At 43.5% G+C, this 13584-nt stretch overlaps 1 protein-coding gene across 2 annotated transcripts in view; it reads right to left on the bottom strand.

The window, feature by feature from the left end:
* Positions 1–1278: 1278 nt before the first annotated feature.
* GABRR3 (gamma-aminobutyric acid type A receptor subunit rho3) overlaps positions 1279–13584 on the bottom strand; it is a 41258-nt gene continuing 28952 nt past the window's right edge. For both annotated transcript variants that reach the window (XM_069945016.1, XM_069945017.1), the window contains exons 6-9: positions 6627–6767; positions 6204–6356; positions 4386–4582; positions 1279–1769 (exon numbers count right to left, since the gene is read on the bottom strand). In XM_069945016.1, coding sequence (XP_069801117.1) covers positions 1479–1769; positions 4386–4582; positions 6204–6356; positions 6627–6767 — 782 coding nt within the window. In that variant the 3' untranslated portion in view covers positions 1279–1478. The remainder of the gene's footprint in view (positions 1770–4385; positions 4583–6203; positions 6357–6626; positions 6768–13584) is intronic.

Raw genomic sequence — 13584 nt, 5'->3', positions numbered from 1 at the left:
TTCACACATCTGTATCACTGACTGCAGAAAACGGACCACAGCTACGAACAGCACTATGGATGTACTTAGGTGGCCGTCACCATCCTGTCCGCACCGTCACACGCAGCCGTCACCATCCTGTCCGCACCATCACACGCAGCCGTCACCATCCTGTCCGCACCGTCACACGCAGCCGTCACCATCCTGTCCGCACCGTCACACGCAGACGTCACCATCCTGTCCGCACCGTCACACGCAGCCGTCACCATCCTGTCCGCACCGTCACACGCAGCCGTCACCATCCTGTCCGCACCGTCACACGCAGCCGTCACCATCCTGTCCGCACCGTCACATGCAACCGTCACCATCCTGTCCGCACAGTCACATGCAGCCGTCACCATCCTGTCCCCACTGTCACACGCAGACGTCACCATCCTGTCCGCACCGTCACACGCAGCCGTCACATCCTGTTAGCACCGTCACACGCAGCCGTCACATCCTGTCCGCACAGTCACACGCAGCCGTCACCATCCTGTCCGCACAGTCACACGCAGCCGTCACCATCCTGTCCGCACAGTCACACGCAGCCGTCACATCCTGTCCGCACCGGCACCGACCACTCATTCACTATAGGGGATCCATGCCACATGTTATGAGTTACAGCTCATCAGTATTTTTTGTGGCACGGATGTCGGCCCCAACACACATCTGTAACATGTACAAGTGTGTGTATGGGGCCATAGAAATGAACAGTTTTACACCTGTGGAGACAGAATGAAAGGGGTAGTTCAGCAAAAAAAAAAAAAAAAAATGTCAGAAAGTTACACAGATTTTTAATTTACTTCTATTTAAAAATATCCAGTCTTCTAGTACTTATCAGCTGCTGTATGTCTTGCAGGAAGCAGTATATTCTTTCCAGTCTGACACACTGCTCTCTGCTGCCACCTCTGTCCATGTCAGGAACTGTGCAGACAGGAGCAATTACCTATAGAAAACCTCTCCTGCTCTCCAGAATGGAACAAATACACTCCTTTCTCCAGGACATACCGCAGCTAATAAGTACTGGAAGACTGAAGATTTTTTTTTTAAATTACAAATATCTGGCACCAGTTGATTTGAAAGATTGTTTTTTGCTGAATTACCCCTTTAATGGATATGTACGAGGGTCCTCCAGGGCAGATGTGCACACAGCCTTATGTCTATAGTCCTATGGATCTGGCATTGCTACAATGTAACACTTATAATACATAAAATGATAATGGTAAATCCAAACTGTAATGTTTTAATAATGCAGGCACATCTCTACAAGCAACTAGGAACACATGACTGGAAATACACTGTAAGCAACACCAGCATGGCCGTCAATGAAGAAAGAGAATCATTTATTCATCTATCCTCTGGCAAGAGACCAGATCTGAGTGCCGGATTGCGGTGTTTTTCCACATCAAGTACATTCGGGATATAAGATCTCAGCCAGGGCCTGTGTGTTTTATTCCTTCTCATAAGTACATGCCCCAATAGAAGAAATTAAACAAGATATAGACAATAGGAAAGATGATCCTGGAGTAAGTGTCTATGGCGTGATTGTTCTCCAGGATTATTCGTCCGACGTTCCCTTTAATGGATTTTTTACGCTTTACTCGAGCGGCGTCTAGAGTGCTGACGCTGGCCCTGCCGCGGGAGGAGGTCTCCTCAGAGTGCAGAGAATAGTTCATGTCAGCATCACTGTCATGGTAACAGCCATCAAACGCCATGGCCTGCACTGCCTCCAGGTTCAGGGTCGTAGAAGACTGGAAGAGAACAAGAGCAGGTCAGGTTATATCTAATATATTCAGATAAAGTAGGATCCAATATCTATAGCATGGTAGAATTAAAGGGGATAAAATCACACTGGTGCCAGGATAATATACAGATTTGTCTTCCAGTACTCATCAGCAGCTGTATGTCCTGCAGGAAGTGGTGTATTCTTTCCAGTCCGACACAGTGCTCTCTGCTGCCACCTCTGTCCATGTCAGGAACCCCCATAGAAAACCTCTCCTTCTCTGGACAAATAAACTTCTCCTGTCCTGCAGAAAGTGGTATAATTTGTAGTCTAGAAAGTAGGAGAGGTTTTCTATGGGGATTTGCTACTGATCTGCACAGTTCCTGACATGGACAGAGGCGGCAGCAGAGAGCACTGTGTCAGACTGGAAAGAATACACCACTACCTGCAGGACATACAGCAGCTGGTAAGTACTGGAAAACTTGAGGTTTTTAAATGAAAGTAAATTACAAATGTATATAACTTTCTGACACCAGTTAGTTTAAAAAAAAAATTCTCCGGACTACCCCTTAAACCTTACCCTTACCTTACCCATACGTCATATGTCCCCAGGAGGTGTTCAGAGCGGGGTCGCCGTGAACCGCCGCGATCCCGGGTGCCACGTGTAGCCCGGGGCTGCGGCTATTAGCGGGCACGGTCTGAGCGCCGTGCCCGCTAATCAGTTAATCGGAGGCAGCTGTCAAAGTTGCAGCCGTTTCCTGGTGTCTAGTAGGGGGGATCTCTCCTCCGAGACGTTGTCCCAGAGGAGTGATCTCCGTGTGTGGTGCCGGCCGAGGACCGCTGCAAGATGGCGCTGATGGCTGCAGCAGCCGAAAGCAAACGAGTGCCGATCTCATTGATCTTTGCTGTATAACTATACAGCAAAGATCTCAATGAGAGATCAAAGTGTATATACTAGAAGTCCCCCAGGGGGGATATCCCTAACCCCAGGGGGAGTAACCCTAACCCCAGGGGGAGTAACCCTAACCCCAGGGGGAGTAACCCTAACCCCAGGGGAAATAACCCTAACCCCAGGGGGAGTAACCCTAACCCCAGGGGGAATAACCCTAACCCCAGGGGAAATAACCCTAACCCCAGGGGGAGTAACCCTAACCCCAGGGGGAATAACCCTAACCCCAGGGGGGCTTCTAGTATATGTGTAAAAAAAAAAAAAAAAAAAGTATTGTTATTAGTAAAAAGCCCCCTCCCCTAATAAAAGTCTGAATCACCCCGCTTTTCCCAGGTTTTAAATAAAAGTAAATAAATAAATAAACATGTTTGGTATCGCCGCGTGCGTAATCACCCAAACTATTAATTAATCACATTCCTGATCTCGCACGGTAAACGGCGTCAGCGCAAAAAAATCCCAAAGTGCTAAATTGCACATTTTTGGTTGCATCAAATCCAGAAAAAAAGTAATAAAAAGTGATCAAAAAGTCGTATATGCGCAATCAAGGTACCGATAGAAAGAACACATCATGGCGCAAAAACTGACACCTGACACAGCTTCATAGACCAAAGGATAAAAGCGCTATAACCCTGGGAATGGAGCGATTTTAAGGAACATATATTTGTTAACAATGGTTTGAATTTTTTACAGGCCATCAGATACAATATAAGTTATACATATTACATTTTGTTTTAATCGTAATGACCTGAGGAACATGCATAACAAGTCAGTTTTACCCCAGGGCGAATGGCGTACAAACAAATACCCCCCAAATTAAAGAAATGTGGTTTTTTTTTTTCAATTTCACCCCACATTGAATTGTTTTCTGGTTTCGCACTGTACTTTATGCAAAAATTCAGCCTGTCATTGCAAAGTACAATTAGTGACGCAAAAAATAAGGGCTCATGTGGGTTTCTAGGTGGAAAAATGCAAGTGCTATGGCCTTTTAAGCACAAGGAGGAAAAAACGAAAACGCAAAAACGAAAATTGGCTCTGTCCTTAAGGGGTTAAAGAGATTATTCAGGAAAACCTGACTGATGGATTTCAGTAGCGGATCGGTGGTATCGCCAGATCTCCTGGATGTGAACAATGTACGACAGCTTTGGCTCTGTATACTGTGTAGTGATGGTGCCAGATTACTGCAGGGCAGCTCCCATTAAAATGGATGGGAAAGACGATGGAGCAGTCCAGCACCATTACTACATATAGCCCATATTGAGCAGAGGCTTCCTATACATTGTATACTAACAGAAGTTGGTCAGAGGGTGGGGGAATCAATTTTTGATGGCTTATCCTGCAATTACAGATACACTTTAAAGGGGTTTTCCACTATCTGGGAACACGTGGGGTCCTGCCTCCGTACTACTTGCCAATATATATCTTTATGGAAAAAGATTCAGTGTAACTTGTAATCTATTCATTGAAATCTCTGATAGTTCCATGCTAAAGAGTCCAGACTATTGAGTGACTCCGCCCACTGGACTCCGTAATCAGAGATTCCAATCAACATGTTGCAAGTTTTACTGAATCTTTTCCCACAAAGATATATATCAATCTGCTCAGCTCTTCCTGCTCTATAACATGATGGCAATAGATTAGATAGCATTGTCATGGTGATAGATTTTTACATCTTTTGATTTTTCATTGCTTCCTTACCTTTCCTCTCCTCTTTAGCTGTTTCCTTTCTTCCACTGTAGTCAGGTAGTTGACAGCTGCATATTCAATGACAGACAGGAACACAAAAAGGAAGCTGATCCACAAGTAGACGTCTACGGCTTTAATGTAAGACACCTGAGGCATTGAGGCACTGACTCCTGTGATGATTGTGGACATTGTCAGTACAGTGGTGATACCTGGTAAGAAAAAAAATAAAAATAATAATAATAATTATAAAAAAAAAATATATATATATAGTAAATTGTGCAAGAAAAATACAGAAAAGAATATATATATATATATATATATATATATATATATATATATATATTATATATATATATGCACATAGCATGCAGTGCAACGTGTGCAGCTCTATGAGGCATTGTATTATGTGGGTAATCTCCCCTCGAAGGAATCCTACTAGCGGAAACTACCTCTGTGATCAGACACGAAAGAGCTTGTGCCAGATTCTCTTTGAACTCAATCAAAAAGAAAGGTACAGAAGACGTCTGTCACTGCTGTCCATGGCTCTGTACAACATGAAGTACTTTATACGACCTGCTCACATAGGCTGTGCTGCCATTCATTTCTACTAAGAAAAGGCGCTGCTCTAATAACAAATGTTGTACAGAACAATAGTACAAGTGAATATCAGAAATGTCGTAACGTATCTTATCAGAGACAAATGCCTGTTTCGCCAATTATTAAGCTGTTTTCCTGTAACCCCCCCCCAAACTAAACATAACTTACTCTAAAAGCTGCTCAAGTCAGTCTGGAGAAAGGAGATGGAGTACAAGCTCACCAAGGGATAAGGTTACATACTACCTATGGAAGCCTATGGAGAGGGGAGGGTGAAGACATTAGAAGAGGAGGTTGGAATTGGCTGAAGAGAGAGACACACGGAGAGATTTTTATAGTGAGTGTTATATTTCTCCCCAGTGCTTGATTCACAGCTTAAACTGCTCAGTGCTGCTCTATAATGTCCTATATGCTTCTGCTATTCTTAGGGTGTGCTATAAATCTGTTGAGCAGCAGGATTCCTTCTTCCATGAAACAACAGATATGGTTTAAAGGGATTGAGAACTATATATATACTGATACATGATATATGAAGAGTGCACTCTGCCTCCTGTGTTACTCTATCAGGTATGTGACGACCAACATTATGATAATCTTTATGAATCCTGTAGTCCACCCATGTGTGGTATTACTAGTGATTTGTATAGTGATAGGACTATTGTTTTGTATGTCCGTCTTGATGCCACCCCGTGATCTTATTTGCCCTGGCAGCCCTAATACAGATCCATTTGGTAACATTGTCCTCTTTGTATTAATTCCTTTATGCAGTTTAGAATCACCTGCCAAAAATGATATTTTCCTCTGCAATCCTTCTACAAGGTCATTGGCAAATATATTAAAGTGGTTATCCAGTGCTACAAAAACATGGCCACTTTCTTTCAGAGACAGCACCACTCTTGTCTCCAGGTCAGGTGCGGTTTGCAATAAAGCTCCATTCACTTCAATGGAATTGAGCAGCAAAACCCCGCCCAAGCTGGAGACAAGAGTGGGGCTGTCTCTGGAAGAAAGTGGCCATGTTTTTGTAGTGCTGGATAATCCCTTTAAAGAGAACAGAATACAGTTGAATTATCTATACTTAGCAGTACCACATTATGTCCAGCAGATGTCACCCTTGGAACACAAATCCAGCACTTTTAATGTTTGCATGCATCGTTTTATACGCCAATTTTTTTGTATATATTATTGTGTCCTATGAGTTGTTTAGCTTACATGCTCTCATCTTGAAGTTATGCTTACCCAGTGATACTCTGGCAGGTACAGCTCTCCTGTCAATCCAGAAGGAAACCCATGACAGCATCACCATGAGCATCGCAGGGAAGTAGGACTGAAGCACGAAGAAGAAGATGTGCCGTCTAAGGATGAAGTTGATGAACAGTCTGTTGTACCATCCTATTAAATAGACGACAATTATTTTATAGTCATGCAAGTTTTAGATATTCAGTACTGCATTACAATAGGTTTCAGGGTTACATGTTCCAAGTGTTGATACTTTATGAACTTTGTGAACTTTATGCGAATTATAACTGTGCAATGCATAAGTCCCCCTGTGGTGGCGCTACAGGGGAAATAAAAACCTTGGGGTGTGTTCAAACAGAGTGATCAGAAAGCAGCAAACCCCTTTAATAACACCCCCACCGTTGTATAATACAATAATCATACCTGTGCTACTGTACAAGGCCAATCCACTAGATGCACTGAACTCTTCAATGAAAAACTGGGACAGGGCAATATGTTCGTCGGTTTTCAGGGACTCGTTTCCTTTCTTCCAGTAGAGCATGAGATCATCCTCATTGTAGGCATCTATGAAAAGATCAGAGTCACAGGGGTGAAAATCGGGAGGCAACATAGACCAGAGCTTCAAGACTTCAACATTTACCTTGCCAACCCATGGTGATACTGCCATATAGTGCCCAATGCTGACATCAATAGTGCCAACCGAATACCACCTTGCAGTGTACACGATACCCCCTGGAAGCACCAAACATCACAGGGGAGGACAAAATATGTCTCCCGCTTTGTCAAGCAAGTACAGTACCACCATGCAGCAGGCATAATACCCAATATAGGAGCAATAAATACCACCGCGCAGCACAACATATCTCTCCAGCAGCACAAGACAAATACCCCAGTGCAGCACTAAATAGCTTCCCACCTGCAGTAAACCCAAATGTGCAGCACAAAACGCCTCCCCGACAACGCAAAACAGCAAAATTCAAAACTAAAGGGAACAAATCATGGTGATATTAGAGATAAAGATACTTGAAGTGGCCAATAGTTGTACGGACACTCTTTCCCATCATATCTTTGTCGGCTGCACTGGTAACGCTGGGTGGCGGAAAATAGATACTCTGGCATGTGGGGTACACTAACTAGGCATGGGGGCTGAGACTGGGCCACGACTAATCACGGTCCTCAGGAAAGGAGGCTTTGTCACATACTGCAGGGACATAGAAGCCTATTTTCCTGTCTATCCCCCCGGCAGAGCGCACTAACAAGCGAAGAACCATGACCTGGTCTTCCCCTGATCCTTACAGGTAGTGTACCCCACGTGCCAGGATAAAAGTCTGTTTTACTGCACCCAACGTTACTGATGCAGCCAAAAAAGATATGGTGGGGAAGAGTGTTCGCACAACTATTGGCAACTGCATCTTTAGCTTTAATATTGTTGTGATTGGTTCCCTTAACACCTCCTCAACAGAACTAAACACATACCACAGGGCTGCACAAAGTAACTCCCCTAAACTAATACTGCAGTGCAGTGCAAAGCGCTCCTCTAGCAGTGCCAAACCAATACCACAGAGCAGCACAAACAGCTCCTCTAGCAGTGCCAAACCAATACCACAGAGCAGCACAAACAGCTCCTCTAGCAGTGCCAAACCAATACCACAGAGCAGCACAAACAGCTCCTCTAGCAGTGCCAAACCAATACCGCAGTGCAGCATTAGGCTGGGTTCACACTACGTATATTTCAGTCACTATTGTGATCCTCCTATTGCAACCAAAACCAGGAGTGGATTAAAAACACAGGATCTGTTCACACAATGGTGAAATTGAGTGGATGGCCGCCATATAACAGTAAATAACGGCCATTATTTCAATATAACAGCCGTTTTTTTTAAAATAACAGCAAATATTTGCCATTAAATGGCGGCCATCCACTCAATTTCAACATTGTGTGGACAGATCCTTTCTGTGTTTTTAATCCACTCCTGGTTTTGGTTGCAATATGAGGACCACAATACTGACTGAAATATACGTAGTGTGAACCCAGCCTGACACTGTTTGCAGTATTGTCCAGTTATTGCACAGCATGGTCCCCATTCCTTCTGCTCCTCCACTGGCAGTAGTATTGTCCACATGCGTACCCCTCCAGTTTATGTAAACTGATAACAAACTGACATATCAGTTTCCATTAGTTTTTATCAGTCTGGCACAATGATAAAACACACCATGCACAGTGGCATCAGTCTGAAACCAATAAAAAAGAATAGGATCCATCAGCTGACTCCCTCATGCTGCCAAATAAACATTTAGGTAAACACCTCCCTAAAATCCACATCTAAGGGCCCTATTCCACAGTAACGATAATCGGCCGCATCGGCCCCATTTGGCCCGATTCGGCCGATTATCGTTCGGTGAAATAGAGAGAACGATCAGCCGATGATCGTGTCATCGGCTGATCGTTCATTTAGGGCCAGACCTAAAATCATCGTTCCCCCACCGCGCATCGCGTGGGCGACCAATGATTTCAGAAGCGCAGCATCATACATTACCTGTCAGGTCTTCTCCTCCGCCCTGTCTTCATTCCCGGGTCCCACGCTCTATCTTACGAATGGCCGGTCAGCTGACGGAGCGCTCAGCCAATCACAGGCCGGGACCGCCGCGGCCTGTGATTGGCTGAGTGTGGCCTGTCAGCTGACCGGCCATTCAGAAGATAGAGCGTGCGGGACCCGGGGATGAAGACAGCGCAGAGAAGAAGCCTGGACAGGTAATGTATGATGCTGCAAGGGCTGCAAGGACATCGGCAATGATGTCCTTGCAGCCCTCGCTCAACGATCATCGGGCCGTGGAATAGGCCCAGTAAACGAGCTGCGATCTAGCAGAATCCACAATGTTTATTGATAAATACAAAACAAACAAAAACAAACAATCCAAGCAACACTCCAGTTTATTGAGCTGCTTTCCTTTTAGTAGAAATGAAGACGCTTGGCATCCCTTTAAATTACATTCAGCGTGCACTTCTATTTAACCCTCTGTGTTCTGGAAAGATTACTCTAGCGCCATGATTTAATGTGTTTAGCGCGTATAAATAGAAGCAAAGTTATTATTAAATGGGCCACATTAATCCCAGATGACTAGGGGAAATAAGCTTTTCCCAGTCATGGCAAAACACAATGAGGTCATTGCTGACTGCTGCCTCTCCTCTAAACTATGACGGGAAATACATGTTACAGTCATTTCTTATCTGTAAGCTGTGTTTTAGGAATTTACTTTTTTTAAAAAAATTTTTATAATCAGGCTCTCCTTCTTCCCATCTTTATAGCTAACATTTCTATTCAGTGGTACAAGTAGCAGTACCCCCTAGGTCTTATGTGGTCACCCGGTACAGGCCCCTAAACCTTTATTAACTCCCTCGCGTTTACACAAGTAGGATGAGGTATCCACGTCAGTTAGTGTTTTTCCCACTAGGTGTCACTAGAGTGTCTGTTGTTTACTGGGCACGGCTGAAGGAGACTAAGGGTTAACTGTTGTGTGTCACATGCTGTTCTCTAACCACTCACAGGTGCAGGTGCTTCCCCTCCTTTCTTTATCCTATCTTCTGCATTCTCTCTTTACACACACACACAGCTCCACTAATCACAGGCAGGGTTAGAAAGACAACCTATAGGAAGGACATAAATCCTGGTGGGAGGAGTTAGCTAGTTGTCTGCATTCAGTGTGAGAGGGAGAAACACAGACAGGTCTCTGCTGAGACAAGGAACCTCTCTAAACATGCAGGGCAGTTACCTCAGCATAGGAACTGATTCCAGTGGAACAAAGGTACGGGAAACCTACGTATTCCACTGCGCAGTGACAGACAACTGGGAAGTCTCAGGAGTCTGCTTAACTCAGATAACAATATCTCTATATCTTTTCTACACACCTCTACTGTTCCAGGCAGAGTACGCTTCTAGGCTAGGTTCACACTATGTATCTGTGCGGCCGTATTGTGGGCAGTAAATCATCGCCCGGATTTTTCCGGTTCATGCGTTTTGCTGGAAAGTATACGATATACGGCTGCACAGTGCACACTATGTATGAATCTACGGCCACATTTTGTTTGTAATAAAGTCCCTTTCGTTGTTCAATAATTTAATTCTAATGAATCCATCATTGTGCAATTAAATATACTGTTAAAATAAATATATATATATAAATAAATGTATATTTATATATATTTATTTTTTGACAGTATATTTAATTGCACAATGATGGATTCATTTAAATTAAATAATTGAACAACGAAACTGATTTTATTACAACAAAAATGTGTTTTATTAATTAAATATTAATTAGTACAGGAAGCTCCATAAGCCGTTAATTCATATTGCCGGCAATAGAGCATTCTGTACTAATCATCACTTTACTGTAATTAAAACATCAAATGTTTCTTCTAATTATGTTATCACAATAGCATTATTAGAAGAAACATTTAGAATTATATGTGCGCTCAGCTGATTGGCTGATCGGCTGAGCGCACGTATACGGGTCCGCAGTACAGTGACTTCATTGTGCTGCGGACCAGCGAAGAGGACACATCGGGGTATAGAGTATAGAGCTCTCCCCACCCCCTCCCCTGCACTGCACCCCTCCCAGCAAGGAAGGGGGGTCACTTAACCCCTTCCTTGCTGGGATGGGTGCAGTCTGACATCAGTCTGGCAACCAAGGGGTTAAGGGGGACGCAATACATCCTCCCTTAACCCCTTGGGGGCCAGACTATAAGCAGCGATCTGGAAAGATGCTGCATACTGTAAGGAGCACAACACCGCTCACAATGATGGGTGTTGTGCTCCTGTTTGTGTGTTTTTTGTGTGTTTTTCCCTTTTTGTTTTTCAGATATCGGTATCCAGTGGATTACGCGGATTCCGTGGACTACGTTGATGACCAGCGGTTGTTTGGTGTGTTTTTTTAATAAAATGGTCAATGAGGGGTGTGGGGGTGTTTTTATTTGAATAAAAGAAAATTTCCACTTGTGTCTTGTCTTTATTTCTTTACTTTATAGACTTAGTAGTGGAAGCCGTCTAATAGACGGAATCCATTACTAAGTCGGGGCCTAGTGTTAGCCGGTATAAAATGGCTAACACTAACCCCCCATTATTACCCCAGCGCCCAATGCCACCAGGGGTACTGGGAAGAGCCGGTCCCAGAGCGTCAAAATTGGCGCTCCTGGACCGGGCGGCAGCAGGCTGGTAAGATTTAGGCTGGGGAGGGCCTAAAACAATGGCTCTTCCCACCCTGGTGTTACCAGGCTGCTGTCGCTTGGTTTTTAACCCGGCTGGTTATAAAAATAGGGGGGACCCTATGCGGTTTTTATTATTTATTTATTTAAAAAAAAAACGCATAGGGTCCCCCCTATTTTTATATCCAGCCGGGTTAAAAACCAAACGACAGCAGCCTGGTAACACCAGGGTGGGAAGAGCCATTGGTTTAGGCCCTCCCCAGCCTAAATCTTACCAGCCTGCTGCCGCCCGGTCCAGGAGCGCCAATTTTGACGCTCCGGGACCACTGGCACCCGGCTCTTCCCAGTACCCCTGGTGGCATTGGGTACTGGGGTAATAATGGGGGGTTATTGTTAGCCATTTTATACCGGCTAACACTAGGCCCCGACTTAGTAATGGATTCTGTCTATTAGACGGCTTCCACTACTAAGTCTATAAAGTAAAGAAATAAAGACAAGACACAAGTGAAAAATTTTTTTTATTCAAATAAAAACACCCCCACACCCCTCATTGACCATTTTATAAAAAAAAAAACACCAGACAACCGCTGGTCATCGACGTAGTCCACCGAATCCGACGTAATCCACAGGATACTGATATCTGAAAAACAAAAAGGGAGAAACACACAAAAAACACACAAACAGGAGCACAACACCCATCATTGTGAGCGGTGTTGTGCTCCTTACAGTATGCAGCATCTTTACAGATCGCTGCTTACAGTCTGGCCCCCAAGGGGTTAAGGGAGGATGTATTGCATCCCCCTTAACCCCTTGGGGGCCAGACTGATGTCAGACTGCACCCATAGCAGCAAGGAAGGGGTTAAGTGACCCCCCTTCCTTGCTGGGAGGGGTGCAGTGCAGGGGAGGGGGTAGGGAGAGCTTTATACTCACCATCCGATGTCCCCATGTGTCCTCTTCGCTGGTCCGCAGCACAATGAAGTCACTGCACTGCGGACAGGCTCTTTATATGTGCGCTCAGCCGATCAGCCAATCAGCTGAGCGCACATATAATTCTAAATGTTTCTTCTAATAATGCTATTGTGATAACATAATTAGAAGAAACATTTGATGTTTTAATTAAAGTAAAGTGATGATTAGTACAGAATGCTCTATTGCCGGCAATATGAATTAACGGCTTATAGAGCTTTCTGTACTAATTAATATTTAATTAATAAAACACATTTTCGTTGTAATAAAATCAGTTTCGTTGTTCAATTATTTAATTTAGACGAATCCATCATTGTGCAATTAAATATACTGTCAAAAAATAAATATATATATAAATATACATTTATTTATTTATATATATATATTTATTTTAATAGTATATCTAATTGCAAAATGATGGATTTGTTTAAATTTAATTATTAAACAATGAAAGGGACTTTATTACAACAAAAATGTGTTTTATTAATTAAATATATTAACCATGAGAGGCATCGGCATTACTGCAGAGGATCACAAACCCCGGTAATAACAATTCATGTAAACTGTTTCCCTGCTTTCCCAGATGCATCCAGAGGTGTTTGCATCACTTTCTAAAGATTTTATTTGTTAGTTTTAGTTGAACCAGATTTCCAAGTAAATGACCGTATGTTTTCAGCCGCATGTCTATTTTTTCCCACGGCCGTAGTTTCAGCCGCACATTTCCAGCCGCATAAAAAATACAGCCGCACACATACATAGTGTGAACATAGCCCTACATTGGACAAGCCCCCCTCAGGCAACTCCTCTCCTCTGCCCTCTCTCCTACAACACTCTCTACTTAAAAGCAGCTTGTCTCTACCTCAACTACAAGTCGCTTGCAAGATTGTATTTTTTTTAATCTTGGGGGTGCTCACATTTTACGGTCAGCTCTCCTGTCACATTGCACCAAAACCTCTGTATCCACACAGAAACATTATACCGATTGAATTGTTACATAACAAAGAGCATTGTTTCTTGTAAGCTGCAGAGCTGATAATATAATTAGCAAAAGTTAATAATATAATTAGTCTAAGGTAATTGCCCTCAGTTGATATATAACCTACATGATGGACAGGTGTTTTTCCTTGCATGAGAGTACAAAGGACAAGGACTTCCTGTGTTTGGTCTCTTTTTTTGAACAGAGAAAAGACCAATATCAGCACATAGATATAA

Source organism: Dendropsophus ebraccatus, chromosome 11 (assembly GCF_027789765.1).
Source record: "Dendropsophus ebraccatus isolate aDenEbr1 chromosome 11, aDenEbr1.pat, whole genome shotgun sequence".
NCBI lineage: Eukaryota > Metazoa > Chordata > Amphibia > Anura > Hylidae > Dendropsophus > Dendropsophus ebraccatus.
The sequence above is the reverse complement of the archived record's forward strand: the minus strand, read 5'-3'. Positions and strand labels throughout refer to the sequence as shown.